The 14,365-nt window shown below is 49.1% G+C and overlaps 1 protein-coding gene across 5 annotated transcripts in view; it reads left to right on the top strand.

Moving 5' to 3' along the window:
• CPNE2 (copine 2) overlaps positions 1–14,365 on the top strand; it is a 50,733-nt gene that overhangs the window by 20,647 nt on the left and 15,721 nt on the right. For all 5 annotated transcript variants that reach the window (XM_054078526.1, XM_054078527.1, XM_054078525.1 and 2 more), the window contains 7 exons: positions 530–604; positions 3,942–4,013; positions 7,981–8,064; positions 11,074–11,163; positions 11,378–11,476; positions 12,860–12,946; positions 13,696–13,755. In XM_054078526.1, the coding sequence (XP_053934501.1) occupies positions 530–604; positions 3,942–4,013; positions 7,981–8,064; positions 11,074–11,163; positions 11,378–11,476; positions 12,860–12,946; positions 13,696–13,755 (567 nt within the window). The remainder of the gene's footprint in view (positions 1–529; positions 605–3,941; positions 4,014–7,980; positions 8,065–11,073; positions 11,164–11,377; positions 11,477–12,859; positions 12,947–13,695; positions 13,756–14,365) is intronic.

The following is a 14,365-nucleotide window of genomic DNA, read 5'->3' on the forward strand; positions in this document are numbered from 1 at the left end:
AAGTCCACCGCCTCTCTGGGTAACCCGTGCCAGTGTTTCACCACCCTCATTGTACAATATTTCTTCCCTATATCTAGTCTGAATCTACTGTCCTCTAGTTTAAAACCATTAACCCTTGTCCTATCACAACAGACCCTATTACAAAGTCTGTCCTCTTCTTATAAGCCCCCTTTAAGTGTTGTGAAGCTGCAATCAGGTTTCCCTAGAGGGAGAAGAACGGTTTTGGAGAGCAATGGGAGGAAACCAAGCATGTCTGCGTTGCCTGGATGGCAGGAGCAACAAGTTAAGCCATTTTATTACGTATTTTTTATAATTATTATTGTTATTATTTTCTGACTGCGTGACATAGGACCAAAGGTTGAGGCAGAAGCATGGATGGGACTGCGCTTTTTAAAATTCAACCTCCAGATTTCCCAACTGTTGGGAATGCTTAATCTGAATTAACTAACATGAGCAATGATCAGTTGCTTATGAGTCTGCTTTTTGATCACTTGTACAATCATGACTTTATTTTCTTTGGCTTTTCTAGATTGTCTCCAGCAAGAAAATAACAAGGACTCTTCTTTTGGGGAATGGCAAGCCGGCTGGAAAAGGGATGATAACGGTATGGTTACTACTTTACATTAACTACTGAGTATGTAAAGGCAGAGGATAACCTGGGAACAGTGCAGAACACTTACCCGGGGTACAGTAGGCTGGGGTTTAACTCATGAACATTTTTCCCTTTACCTTTCATTTTCCTGCCTGCTTTGGTCTGTTTGGACGACTGTTTATTTGGGGCAGGGACCATCTTGCCCAGTGTCTGCCTGCTGGCCAGCGCTGTGAGTCTTCAGCCTCTGCTTCAGTCTCCGAAATAAGAAAAACCTTAATCTGGAGAAGTCCAAAGTAAATCTAAGCTGCTGCTGTTCATTATCTGGCACAACATGCCTGCTCAGCCCTCTCTGGAGTAGCGGGAGGTAAGAGGGCTGATTCTTTTGCTGGCGATGGGTGGTTTTATTTGTAGGAAGAGGACAGGAGCTGTGCCGTAGCAACAACTCTCATAGCAACAGCTGCTGCTCCCGATGCAGACCCCTTCGGGCACTGACCTTCCCGCTGTGGATCTTTGTACTGACACTTTTTTTTTAAAAAAAGAAAAGTCTAAATTTAGGTGTGTTTCTCTCCTGCCACATCTCCTACCCTTTTTTGCATCTCTTCTGTGTTATGGTCTTTGCAAGATGCACAGTTGGGCCACAAAGGTGTGGAAGAAAAGGCCAATAGGGAGTTAAACCTCCATCTGGTTTAAAAGGACTGGAAGGGTTTAAAAGCCCAGGACCTGGCTGCTGCAAGGGCATCTCCATCAGGGTTTGCTCTAGAGGCTGGGAAGATGCTGCCAGATTTTCTCTCTTAATTCTTACAGTTAGTCTTTAAATGCAAGAGGAAAAGCCACAGTGAAGTTCACAAGCGGTGCTTGATGTGTGTCCTGTCCCCATGGAGCAGGTTCTCAACACCCTGTCCGACACTTGAGTGGGAAGAGCTGACCAGATGAAAAGTTTCCAGTCAAGCTCAAAGGTTACACCCCTTTAAAAAAGAGAAGATCTCGATTTGTCACTAGTGTGTCATTAAATATCAGAGAGGCTGAGACTCTTCTTCATTTTGTACCATCGATGCAATATTCTGATCTGTTTTATTTTGCCCTGGCTTGGTGATGACAATAGGGTCTTGTGTGGTGGTCACCTTTCCTCACTGCTTGTCATGGAACTGAAGCATGGGCTGGGGACACCAACCAAGGAGGTGGCTTCTGCTTTGGACTCAGTCGTATAAAATATGGAATTTGGAGCCAAACCCTGCCTTCCTCACTCCTATTCCCTTCAATAATGCCCAAGTATCCTTTTCCTTAACTAAGGTTCCAGTGGAATGAATGCAACAGAAGAACCTTGGCTGACTGGATGGGATCACATGGAGGTCCCTAGGTTTGAAGAGATGGGGAAAATCTGAAAGCAAGCTACTCTGTTTGAAGAAATCAAGCCCAAGTTCTTGCCACATGCCTCTGGAGACACAGTGGTGGGGATGTTGTATTGTCCATACTGGCCATGAGAAGATGCCACCAGCAGCCTGTGGCAGCATGGCATGACGATGTACCTGGCTTGTCTGCACCGTCTGGCTTTTACATAGCCTCCTGTGAGCCCTAAAATGCTGAACACCAGCTGGGAATTCTTTGTGGGCATCAGCAAATGTCAAATTTTGTCCGCTACCCTGTTGCTGCTCTTTCTCATGCTGATTTTGGTGACTGTGTGCACCCACCTTGAACTAGGTGGGACAGAAAACAGACGCCGTGGCTTTGCACTAGGCAAGTTCTGACTTCACGGCTGTACATGGCAGAGGAAAAACTTGGTTTTACATGCATTGAACACATATGTGTACCAAAGAGTGATGTCTGCCATGGAAAATCTGGGAGGTTGCTGGGGAGCTGTGCCTCATCCCCTTGCCCAGTTGCCCAGGTGGATTCAAATGCTGCGTCTCTACCTTCTCATCTCTGCAAATTCACTGCTCTCCGAAGTGCCGATAACCCTCTGATTGCTTGTTCTGCAGAAAATTGTTCCCTTGATTTCTGCAATTACATAGTAATTACGCTGTGTATCTCCAGTGAAGGGCAGCCACCTTGTGAAAGGCAACAAACGACCACGCGTGCGAGCACCGTGTGCGAGGAGAATGTCCACACTGAGCTCCCAGCCATGCCGGTGCTGGCTCTGCCTGGGGAGGATACCGTGGCTGGGAATGCTGGGGGACGGCTCAGCCTGCCTCGGGGAGTGGAGGAGGGAGAGGTGAGGAGCAGATGCTTGGGCAGGACACAGCCGTGAGGAAAAAAAATACAAATGAATCAGAAAACGGCTGGTAACAGAAGTGAATAAATGTGGGGTTTTTTTGTTATAAACATTCCCTTTCTTAAAATATCAGGAGACTCATTAGACCTCATTCCAGACAAAACCGGCCCACTGATGGCTGGCAGCCGAAGCCCTTTGGGAACATATGGGAATAAAGTCTCTTAAATTGAAGTAATCTGGGCTGCACTCCTACCAACTGTAGCTCCTCAGGAGCAGCAATGGAGGTTTCATGCTCCAGGCCATCTTGTTGGGTCATCATGCAGAAACGTGGCTTGAGACCTTGGTGCCACTGGCATCTCCCTCAATGGACAGGGCAGCTGCCTTTTGCCGTGCCCAGCCTGGGACACGGAGGATGAGGTGGCACTTCTTGCCAGCAAGGGGTTTTATGGCTCCTGCTTCCTCTTGGCTTGGTTTTTGGAGGCTTCGCCAGAGCCTGGTGTGCAAAAACCCACCTGAGACCAGCTCAAATGTGACACCCAAGAATGGAAATGAGTTTGTTCCCAGAAGCTTCATTTTAGTTCTGATGGCATGGGAGAAGAAGGCTGCTTGGAGTATCCTGGCACCTCATTCTCCCTTTACACTGTTGATTCAAGGGGTTTAATTGTTGACTCCCAGCCCTGCAATGAACGTGTTTGATGTGGACCCAATCCCAACAATGCATCTGTGGAGGTCAGCGGATGCCACGGGGGTTCCAGCTGCAGCACCAGGATCATAGCTGGTATCCTGCTAAAAAAACATGCCCTGTTTCATTTTAAAGATGATGTGTCACTGCCTCAGTACAGAGTAAATGACAATGTCTGTCTGGGGGAAGTTCGGGCTTTTTCTCTATCTGCCATTCCAGTGAGAAGCTGGAAAGTAAGCTGTGGTCCCAAATTGATCTGCAAAGATAAAATGTTTAACTCCTCAGTAATAGAATACTGTGTGCATTAGATCATCCGGTCTCTTAATTGAGAAATGAGTTTTGCAGGAGTTGTGCAGGTATCCTCAGAGTGCATGTCCTCAGCGTCTGGATTCTCCTCTGGCTTGGTGGTCACTTTCTTTTTGTGTGGAAAATGAATGCAGCCTTCCCTTGTCTTTCAGATAGCTGCCCAAGAACTATCGGATAACAGGGTGATTACTCTGAGCATGGCTGGCAGAAAACTGGATAAAAAGGTGAGTGAAGTTTTTTCTGAGAGGTGCAGTGTTAAATTTCTGTCCTTCGTAGGCTAAGGCATCTAAAGAAATCTCTGCTTTTGACTATAGCAGTGACAGTAAATAGTCCTACTGGAGAAAGCATTAGGGTGAGACTGGAGGGTTTCAAGTCCTTGCAGTGCCACTGGCTGCTGAGTGTCCCTGTGCCTCAGTTTCCCTCCCGTCATGGTATTGCTTTCTTCATCATGCACATTGAGGTGTGGAAAGACTACATGTGGCACAGGATCTGTGTACTGGCATATCTTAAAGGCAGCAGATTTACTACTTCAGTGGCTGTCGTTTGGAAATGCCTCCTGACAGAGCTGGCAGTTTTGATGCCCTGTGAACCCATGTCTTAGAAGTGCTGAATGCTCCTGGCTTGTTGCCTTCAGCCCCTCTGGGAATGGAGTGAACACCTGCTTGTATATCAAACAGGAGGGCCTGTCGTTTCCGAGGAATAAGTGTTGACCTCACGGAGGCAGGTGATGCATGAGTTTTGCTTTGGATATGATATGTAGGAAATTGGGAGCCTTTCTGAACAAAGCCATCTGACCTTATTTACCAGGCAACCAGAGATACTCCTCTTAAACCAGTGCTGTTGCTAAGCGATCAATGGGAATATTAGTTTTTCCTTCTTCCTAGTCTCTCTGCAGCTTGTGTTACTGGCAGGATGGCCCTCAGTTTTCAAACCAGGGTAAAGCAAGCATCCAGGCAGAAGTGTATTTGCTGGGGCAGACGATGTGGTTTGTCCAGTCCTGTTGTCCAAACTGGATGGATGCCTGGTTTGCTCAAGTGTTTCTCCCATCTGTTGGAAGCGGCTCTTTTCTCATCCTCCTGCTTGCCCTGCCTAGCGCAAGGAGCCAAATGCCCCTGTTAATAAATCCCCAAAATAACTCAGTTTCATTTATGGGCTGAAAGATGTCCTCGAGCAGGTGTCTTCCTCTGAGACATGGCTGAGGTTCAGCCCCGTGCATGTCAATGAGGACATCCCTAATGCAAGTGTTTTATTCCAGTGCCCCGAGAAAAATCGTCTGTTCCCTTGCAAAGCAGGGGGTGGGATTTCACAGCAGTCTTGGTGCCCTTCTTTCGTGCTTCAGGGTCTCTTTGCAGCTTTGGCCATTGTGAAGAACAGGGCCAAGGACCTGGATCCTCCCTGCAACACTGGCGCCTCAGGCATAGATCTGCTTATTGTATCAGCATCGTCATTGGTGGCATCACTTGCTCCATGAGCTGGAGTTGCCTTCCTAATCTGGTTTGCAATGAAGTCCCTCTATGGGGCTATGCAAAGGTGACATCTTTTGATATTCTTCGAGTGGGACATGATAACATGTGGGTCTGCTGCCTTTCAGACCCACAGTCAAGGTATGGAAATTCAGCATCTACCTAGTTACACTGGGATAAGGACTATGAACGGTCCTATTCTTCCTGGGTCTCCCTGCAGTTTATCAGCAGATGTCAGCAGAAAGCTCCTTTCTCAGAGACTGCCTGCTGTCACCAAGAGCCAACAAGGTTTCTTTGCTGATTCCTGTACCACAACTCAGCATTGTAGTGCTTAAAGTCCTGCTCATGGGTAAAGGATGTTGGTGTCACTTCACACAAATTAAAATGGTCTCTGAACAAGGAAATTGGCTGAAACACAATATTTTTGGGTCATTATTGGTCGTGGCACCTGTGGGAGCTGGGTAAAACTCCTTTAAGCTTATAAAAGATAGCAGAGAAGTGGCTAAGCCAAAAAACATAGGGGCAAGGCTGCAGCCTGGGTAGATAACAGCCTCCTCCAGCCTGGAGCTGTGCTTGTCCTCAGGCAGTTCCTTCTGCCATGACCACTCTGAAGCTGGGACCTCTCTCAGGCTGCCGGCAGGTCTTTCCCCCCCATGACGTGTCCAAAGTTTCTCCATTTGTGGTTTACTGCCTTGCTTTGGTGAACCTGCACCATGGGACCATGTCAGCAACAGAACAAGCCTGGGGCTTTTGTACCTCTCTTGGGAGAGCTGGTTTATATACGTACCTTGCAAAATAGGAGGTATTTTCACCTGGGACCAGCCCTGGTAAACTCATACTCGGAGCTGTGTGCCATCGCAGCCGTAGGGATGGCAGGAGGGCAGCAATGCTTTGGCTCAGCCTGGGGAGGGAGAGCAAGGGCCATGAGCCAGGATCAGTGCTGGAAGCTGTGGTTTGGGGACCTACATCTGGTGGAAGTGCTGCTTCCGCCCTCTTTGTCCATGGTGTGCAAGGACCAGTTTGGATGTTTTAGATTCTTGGACCAGTTTGCAGATCAATCTGGTTTGCTGAGCTCCTTTGCTCGCTCAGCTTCCATCTCCTGCCAGGCTTGCAGGGGTGAGATGTTTGTGGGTTTTATGTTTTAAAATAACAGCCCACAATCCTGTGGCTTGGAGTCATCTCCCACTCTGCTTCGAATGGAGCAAGGCTGACCGGACTTGTGAACCAGGCTGCTGCATGTGGGATGGCAGCAGACATCCTTCAAAGCTCCCTGCTCTTATCATAGACGGTGCTCCACCGACTCACTCTTGGTCGGCGCTGATGAAACCACGTTGGGTTGCGGATTAAGCCAGCACAGGCAGGGTTGGGTACCTACTGCTGCTTCTTCAATCCGTCAGTTAAGCTTTAAAGTGCCAAGTCTAGGCTGTGGGTGAGCAGGATCAAAACTGTGCACTGCAGAAAGAATGGCTTGGTTTTCTCTCCTACAAACATGTGAAAAAGGGTAGGAGAAAAATAGCCTCATCTCACCAGAGAGTGTCCCTCTGGTCTGCTCTTCTGGAAGAAAAATTTTGGCTGAAGCAGGTTATAGTTTCTCTAAGCCAAAACACTTTGCAGTGATTTACTTTTCTGGCTGGCTTTAGAAACAGGATTTAGATAGAAACGTTAATGGGTTTTCTGCTGGGGCATCACTAGAGCATGTGTTCATCGCAGCTGCCACCTCCTGGACTGACTGTGGACAGAGGCTTCTGAGGCATCCATGTTTCCTCCTCCTTCTCCATGAGCAGCCCCCCTGCAGCCCCCCTGCATCACTGCAAAGCCCAAAAAGCTCCTGTTTAAACCCATAAGAAATTTCTTTAGCTTTCTTGAAGACTCAGGCACCCGCTCGCCTCTGGGGGTAAAAAATCAGCTGAAATGGCTTGAATTCTCAGTAAATCGTTTGGAACATTTTGGGCTTGGCTTCTTGTTAGGCACTTCTTACTTTTCCTAAATGGGAATGAAGTTCTGCTTAGAAATGCTGGAGTATCCTTGTGTTGGTGCCCTCCTCTCTGCGCTGCAGGTGTCCCAAAGTAGCCCCTGTGCCAGTACCCAGCAGGGACACGGGTGTACGTGTACATATTTCTCATAAACCAGCTGCGCTTTACTGGGCGAATATCTGAGGAGACGCTGGCTGGCGAGGCAGCAGCACACACTGACTCAGGGCTGCGTATCTCAGAGGGTGTTACATGATCTCTGTCAACACCAGGGCAGCTTGCTCCTTAAAGATTTCCTCTGCTTATGCTTTACCACTATGTGTAGGAGGGTGTTTTTTTTTTCCTTTTTCCCTCAAGACACTCATGCACTTCATAATTCTGGTTTTCCTTTAAAGCTTTGGATGTTTTTCCAAGCCCAAACACAGCTGCCTCCCAGCTGGGGTTGATTTCTGTGGCATCTGAGTCCAGAGAGCTTGCCGACTGGTGGGCATCCACTGGCAAATTCCACGGGCACGTGCTGAGGTGACAACTCCGAAGTGCAGTGTGAATGTCAGTGGGATTCACATGACCAGGACACGGAGGGGTGGCAGGGTGCTCCGTCTGAGTGCTGCCTGTTTGCTGGCGTGCTTGAGCCACTCTCATGAAGACAAGAGGGTGTCTGCAGGGTTGGCACTGCCTGGGAAAGGAGGTCTTTCTTGGACCAGCTTTGAAAGTTGCTTGCGGAATACCATGTAACTCATCCTGTTCTTCTCCTCCAGGACCTGTTTGGAAAGTCAGACCCTTTCCTGGAGTTTTATAAACCAGGTGACGACGGGAAGTGGATGCTGGTCCATAGAACAGAGGTAAGCCTGACTCTCACCCAAGATGTTGAGACATCACCATCCTTACATCAGCTTCTTTTGCCCTTCATGGCATTATCTCATCAATCACCCGTAAAACAAGGTGGAATCCAGAGATTTCAGAACCTCACTGCTGCCTTCCTGATGTTCAGCTGAGGCTGCTGAACTCCAACAGGTGAAAATTTACTGAAGCCAGCAAGATTTTGAGATCTTTTCCATGCTACTCACTACTGTATCTACCAAACAGAGAGAGAGACAGTCTTTTAACCTGTGTTAACCTTTAGGATCAGCCTAACCGTGAGCTGTGCCCTGGACCACTCTCCTTCAAGGTGCAGGACCAGCACGATGAGCTGCAACCTGCGGAAACGGGCATGAGAGGTGGTGGGAGGTGGTCCAAGGGGGCAGTAGTGAGGAAAGGTTTAAACAAGCATTTGCCAGATCCTCAGCTAACCTGGAGGATGCTTAAGCATCTTGAGTTTGAGTGCATGAGCACTCAGGCTCATGTCTAACAGAGTGGACACAGAGACCTGAACCAGGTTCCTCGTGGGTACAGTCAGAGGCAGCTGACCCCTCCTGGTCCACCATTAATAACCTACTGTGATACTTTGATCTGAGCTCCCTTCTGGCTCTATTCTCAAGCTGCTAAAGCAGATGATGTTGTGGACAAGAGGCACAGTGTGGGCAGGGAGAAGCTCACCTGGAGGGGCATTTGCCAGGAGAGGCAGAAGGCTGGCTTCTGCTTTAGCACCAGGCTAATAACTACTTTTCACTGACTTTTCCCCTCCTCCCTCCCCCTCAAAGCTTGTTTCAAGGTTGGATTTGTGTGTGTGTGTGTGTGTGGTCCCTGGCAGCTGGCAGAAAGAGGAGGGGTCGATCGCTGCAGAGAGGCTCACAGCAGCCCCAACGTCGGAGGAAGAGCATCCCATCACTCCCCACCTTCCACCTCTCTTTTTCCTGTCCTGGTCTCTCCCCTCCTCTTTTTCTTGTCCCCTTAAGGCTTTGTTAAGGAGCCCATTGTCCCACCGCAGCAAATTGCTGTAACAGAACACAATGTGAATGTATGCAAAAGAAGAGGGTGCTACTTATTTACAAAGTCTTTCCATATGTTGATTTTTCCCACTGCCGTGCAAAGTCCACAAGGATTTCCTGCATTCGCACACCCACGTGCACACGAGCACCGGGGTGTGTGTACCACTGAGTGTTCTGGGCACTGAAATGGGCAGCCCTTTTGACCCTAGCCCTGCTGTTTATTTTTTCAGTGCTTTCTCACACGTATTTCCATGTATATTTAATTCATACCATCTTCAATATTTCTGTTGCATTTCTACAGGAGCAGGCTGGGACCTTGTTTGGTTGTTTCCTCCCAGTTTAGTGTGCGTAGCTGGGCTTTGACTCACCGAGACATGTTTCTCGGGTGTGGAAATGTGGAGTAACCTCCTGACCTTCCTCCTGGAAGAGGTGTGGGAATTGAGAACACAGCTGTGCATCAGCCATTGCTAGGATCTCTATAAGAAGGTCAGGTTTATGGGAAGCAGATTATATACTGATTTTTCCTCTGAGTTGCTGCCCCATTCTTCCACTGTTCTGTCTCACTGGGTCTAGCCAGGTTTTCTTTCAAATGATGGGTGCTCTGACAGCCTCCTCCTTACCAGCCCTGAATGCATCCCTCTGCTCTCAGAGCAGTCCTGTGCCAGGTCAGCCTCTTTGTGTTTTGAGGCCAGATATGAAGAAATAAGGTTCCCCATCCTTGCAGCTTTTGGTGTGGGAATATAACCGGCTCCCAGACTGATGCTGGCATGTCTCATGCCACCACGGAGGTGTCTGGCAGGGAAGAAGGATTAGTGTGCTCATTACAGCCTGTTATTTAAGCACAAGTCTGAATGCCCAGCTGGGCACCATGTGCTGGAGATGTCGGATCCTTCCCCACCCACCCTGCGGACCCGGCGGCTGGCAGCGTGCAGACAGCATCTTGGGGTGCGTGGGTTCCCCCTGCTCTTCCCAGCCTCACGGAGGAGGTGTTCACAAATTCTCGACTAAACCGTGCTCGCAGTGTCAGGGTTTCCCCCTGTCTCACACAGAGCCTGTCTGTAAGACAAGATACCCATTCCAGGTCCTGCGTGGCTGGTTGCTAGAAGGAGCAGCCGTGGGCCTCTCCCTCGCCGGGTTGTGCTCTTGCTGCTCTGGCTGCAAAGCTCCAGGTCCTTTGTGCTAGAAATCCCCATATTTCCCCTGCACAGAGAAGGGTTAATTTTCTTGCGTCTGACTTTCCTTCCAGTCTCGTGGATGTCTTTTTTTGAGCATAACACCATTGTGAAAGAGGACCTTCACTTGCCCAGCAGGCATCTCTGATGTACAGAGCGTGTGCCTGGAGCCTGCTTGCGTTTCCTTAGGCTTACACGAAGCAATTGCATTCTCTCAGAAAATGTCAAAAAGCATCAATTAATATTTCTCCAGCTCGGGCAGCAGATGTTACGCAGATGAGGTGAGAGAGCTGGATATTCCCACGGCTGTTCAGTATCCCACTGCTCCATCTTCTCAGTGGTCGGACCCCAGATGGATGTAGGCAGTGCCGAGGGGAGGAGTAAGCAATGAGTAGGGTGCGAGCAGTGGGATGCAGAGGGCACAAATAGTAGCTCCTGGCCTTGAATTGATGGCGTAAGTGGTTGTGCCCATGCCCTGGGCATGGTTTCGCCCATGCTGCCCAGTCTGTTGTAGTTGTTTTCCCAGGTAGGTTTGTTTAATTGCCCCTGGAGGTGGTTCAGTCACCCAATGCGATGAAAATGAATGTGTTGTAACTCAGGCGTGCTACAGCCTGAGAAGCAGCGACTGGGGAGCTGCTGTGTCTAAGCTAAGGAGGCCGAAGAGAGCTGAGTGGGCTTTCTTCAGCTTGCCTGGCCTGTCCCACTGAGAACCCAGTCCAGCATCGCTCTTGGAAACATGTTCCTGCTTTGTGGCAGTCTTCCCCTTTGGACGTGCCCATTGTAACAGCATCCCTCCATTCCCATCCTGCAGGTGATTAAGTACACACTGGACCCCATTTGGAAGCCGTTCACTGTGCCTTTGGTTTCACTGTGCGATGGAGATGTAGAGAAGCCGATAAAGGTAATGGGAGACATTTCAGCTTGTATCGTGGTCATCAGCATCTAAAACTCCATGGCTTGTTTATCTAAAAAAAAGCAACAACTGAAGAACCATTTTCAAACCCCCAAAAAATCTTATTTGAGGTCTCCAACAGGAGAGTTTGGGAATTTCAGCAGGTCTCCTTGCAGGATGTAGTTACTGTGTCTGAGGCTGGTTTGTACTCCATCCACTCTAGGTGATGTGTTACGACTATGACAGTGACGGGGGACATGACTTCATTGGGGAGTTTCAGACCTCGGTGGCAAGAATGTGCGAAGCCCAGGATGCGTTTCCAGTAAGTGTCAGCATGTGTTCGGGGAAGAACAAAGAAGGGATCCTCAAGGCTGGTGATGGGTCTTGGTGCTTGCACTGAGACCCTCAGCCTGTGCTGAGAAGTCAAGTCCAACCTCCTTTCTCCTCCCACAGGCACTGTGAGTGACCTAGGACACTGTTGTACCTTAAAGCATCTGAATTAGAGGGAGGACCAAGGTGGTCTTGGCTGAAAATCAAGCTCTCCTGAGCTGTTTGAAGCAGCACCCTTTATTTGAGGGGCTGCCCCGTGATTTTGGGGGTCAAACGGGGAGGTGTGACATGCTGCTGGGGCTGCCTCTGCAGCAGGGGCAGCCTGATCCTCAGGAGTGCCAGCTCCCATGCAAACGCCACACTGGTTTTGTGGGCAAAAGTGTCGCCATCTTCGCCCTAAAGTGTTGTCCAAAAGCGTTGGCAAATGCCATCTCGTTGAAGACATGTCATGAAGACTCCTGGATCAGCAGAGCTTTTCACTGCCATTGTCACTAGGATTCCAAAACCAAGTGGAGATCTTGGCCAAGGTGCAGGGGTTTGTAAAACACCAAACATGGTACAAAGAGAAAAGTTGCCTGGCTGTGGAGACCAAGGGAGAAAGGCATGAAGTGTCACGTCCAGGACTGCACAAGCTGATGGTGGCAGAGGCAGGTGTTGAACCTGTTTTCCCACTGGACTCGCAACCTAGCGGCCTAGCAACAAAATCTTCTTTTCTCTCTGTGGGACCCTGAAAGATACTGCTTTGAAGAGAGTAAAACTCACCTTGCTGCGTGCTGTGCTGCCGCGTCCCCATACATAACATGGGTCCAGCTGGGGATGGGCTCTCTCTGCCTCTTTGCCTTCTTGCCTGGCTTGTTTTTAAAGGGCAGGTGCCCTCCCTTTTCCAGTAAATCTGGTCTCCAGCTAACACCACTCTCTGAGCAGAGTCGTGGGCTCCAGGCAGAAGAAAGTGGCTCCAAAAGAAAGTGGCTGCTGCTCATCACTGCTGCATATTGCCCTTCAATGTCCCTTCTCCCAGGGGTGGGTCCTCATGACCTGTGTCATCCTTTCGTGGGATGAGGGGAAATACAGAAGTAAGGACAAAGGTGCTCTTGCTGTAAATCGGGTACCGCAAGCTTGCGTGCTTGCAGCTTGGGAGCAGCACTGTCCTTCCACAGCCTAGCCGAGATGGAGGGAAGCCCCTTCCCAAGCAGGTCCTGTGCCTCCATTTCTGTCATTAAATGCCAGTAGCTTGCTGGGATTAATTCACATCTCTTTAGCGCTTTAAAATGTATGGAGGGAGGGTGCCCACAGAGTGTGGCCTCTGGTAACCTCTGCGGCCGCCTGGCACAGCCCAGCACTGCTTTCACACCAGTGTCTGTCTCATGTGTTACAGCTCGAGGTAGAGTGCATTAACCCCAAAAAGCAGAAGAAGAAAAAGAATTACAAGAACTCTGGGATCATCATTGTCAAGTCCTGCAAAGTAAGTACAATGCTGGCAAGTTTTCTACTGCTTCTGGCAGAGCTCCCGCTATCTCTTCTGCCTCTAGTGCCCTTGCATTTCCAGGCGCAGGTCCTGTGGAGCATGAATAGAAGTGTGATTTCCTTTCTGCTTGGGTTTCTCTCCACTTGGAGAATATGATGTACTTGAGTTGCTGGTGCCACCATGTGCCCAGCTGGCCACAGACCCACGATGAGGTGTTCAGCTTGGGCAGCATCTGCATGAAGCCCAACCGGTGGGTGCTTAATAACTGCTTGATGTCTCCTTGGGGGCAAGGATCAGGTGCAGGTGGAAAAGGACCTTCTTCTGAGTGGAGGTGTTGGTGAAGTCCTCCCTTCATTTGGCAGCAGCGTAGTGGGGAAAGCGTCAACACAGCTTTTTCTGCACTTAATCTGCAGGTGGTGTGAGAACGTTTTGGCCATGGGGAGAGGATCTTCCATTCAGTTCACTATGATGGATGCTTCCAGCTCTCAAGGATACCTGTCCGGGCCTCCCACCCCAGCTTTGGGCCAACACGGTGGCCCTGCTTGGCCCCACGTGACTTGTGAAGTGCCAAAGTGCTGCCACGAGAGACACAAGTGGTTCTTCCCATTGCTTTGCGGAAGGTCCCTGAAAGTCCAAGCTTACAGTGACTGCACAGATGGGCACTTCCTGTATATTTATTTTTTTTCCTTCTGCAATGGTGAATGTTGCTGAAATGATTTTTTTGTTTGTTTGTTTTTTTCATTCAGATAACCAGAGATTTTTCCTTCCTGGACTACATCCTGGGAGGCTGCCAGCTGATGTTTACTGTAAGGACTTTTGCTCCTCTTTACCGAGTAATAGTAATATGTATGTAATGGCCAAAGCTAGAGAGAGGGTTTCTGTGTGAGGCTTAGCACCAGTTTGGGTGGCTTTTCATGTCCCGTTTTGCTGTTAAACCATATGGTTTTGGGGGTCATTACTGTGATGCTCTGGTGCATTCTGAGCTAGACTTTTGGCTGAAGGTCAGACTTGCACAAAGACCTTCCAACCCTTCGTGAAATGCTGTTGACTTATCTCCCCATCATTGGTGGTTTAACCCACCCTCCAGTTTTTTAATGGAAGCTCTCCTTATTTTGAAGGTACCTGAGAGGCTCTGGGCTGTTAATGAGATGGTTTTCTGCAATTTTACTGGCATTTCCACCTTTTTTCAAGCTGTACCAGGGCTTGTCAGGAGTAATTCACCGAAGACATGACAACCACAAGTGAAACTGCCACAATGCAGAAGTGGGGTTTTCAATTCCTGCAAACTTTTTTGGTGCGGTATACAGAGAGCTGCAGGCACTCGCAGTGTTTCAGTTTGTATTTTGTTATTTCATCTGAAAACATGATGGGGGGAGAGTAGGAGGAGAAGGAAGAGTTGCCATAGGAACAGGAGTG

Source organism: Cuculus canorus, chromosome 13 (genome assembly GCF_017976375.1).
Source record: "Cuculus canorus isolate bCucCan1 chromosome 13, bCucCan1.pri, whole genome shotgun sequence".
Classification (NCBI taxonomy): Eukaryota; Metazoa; Chordata; class Aves; order Cuculiformes; family Cuculidae; genus Cuculus; species Cuculus canorus.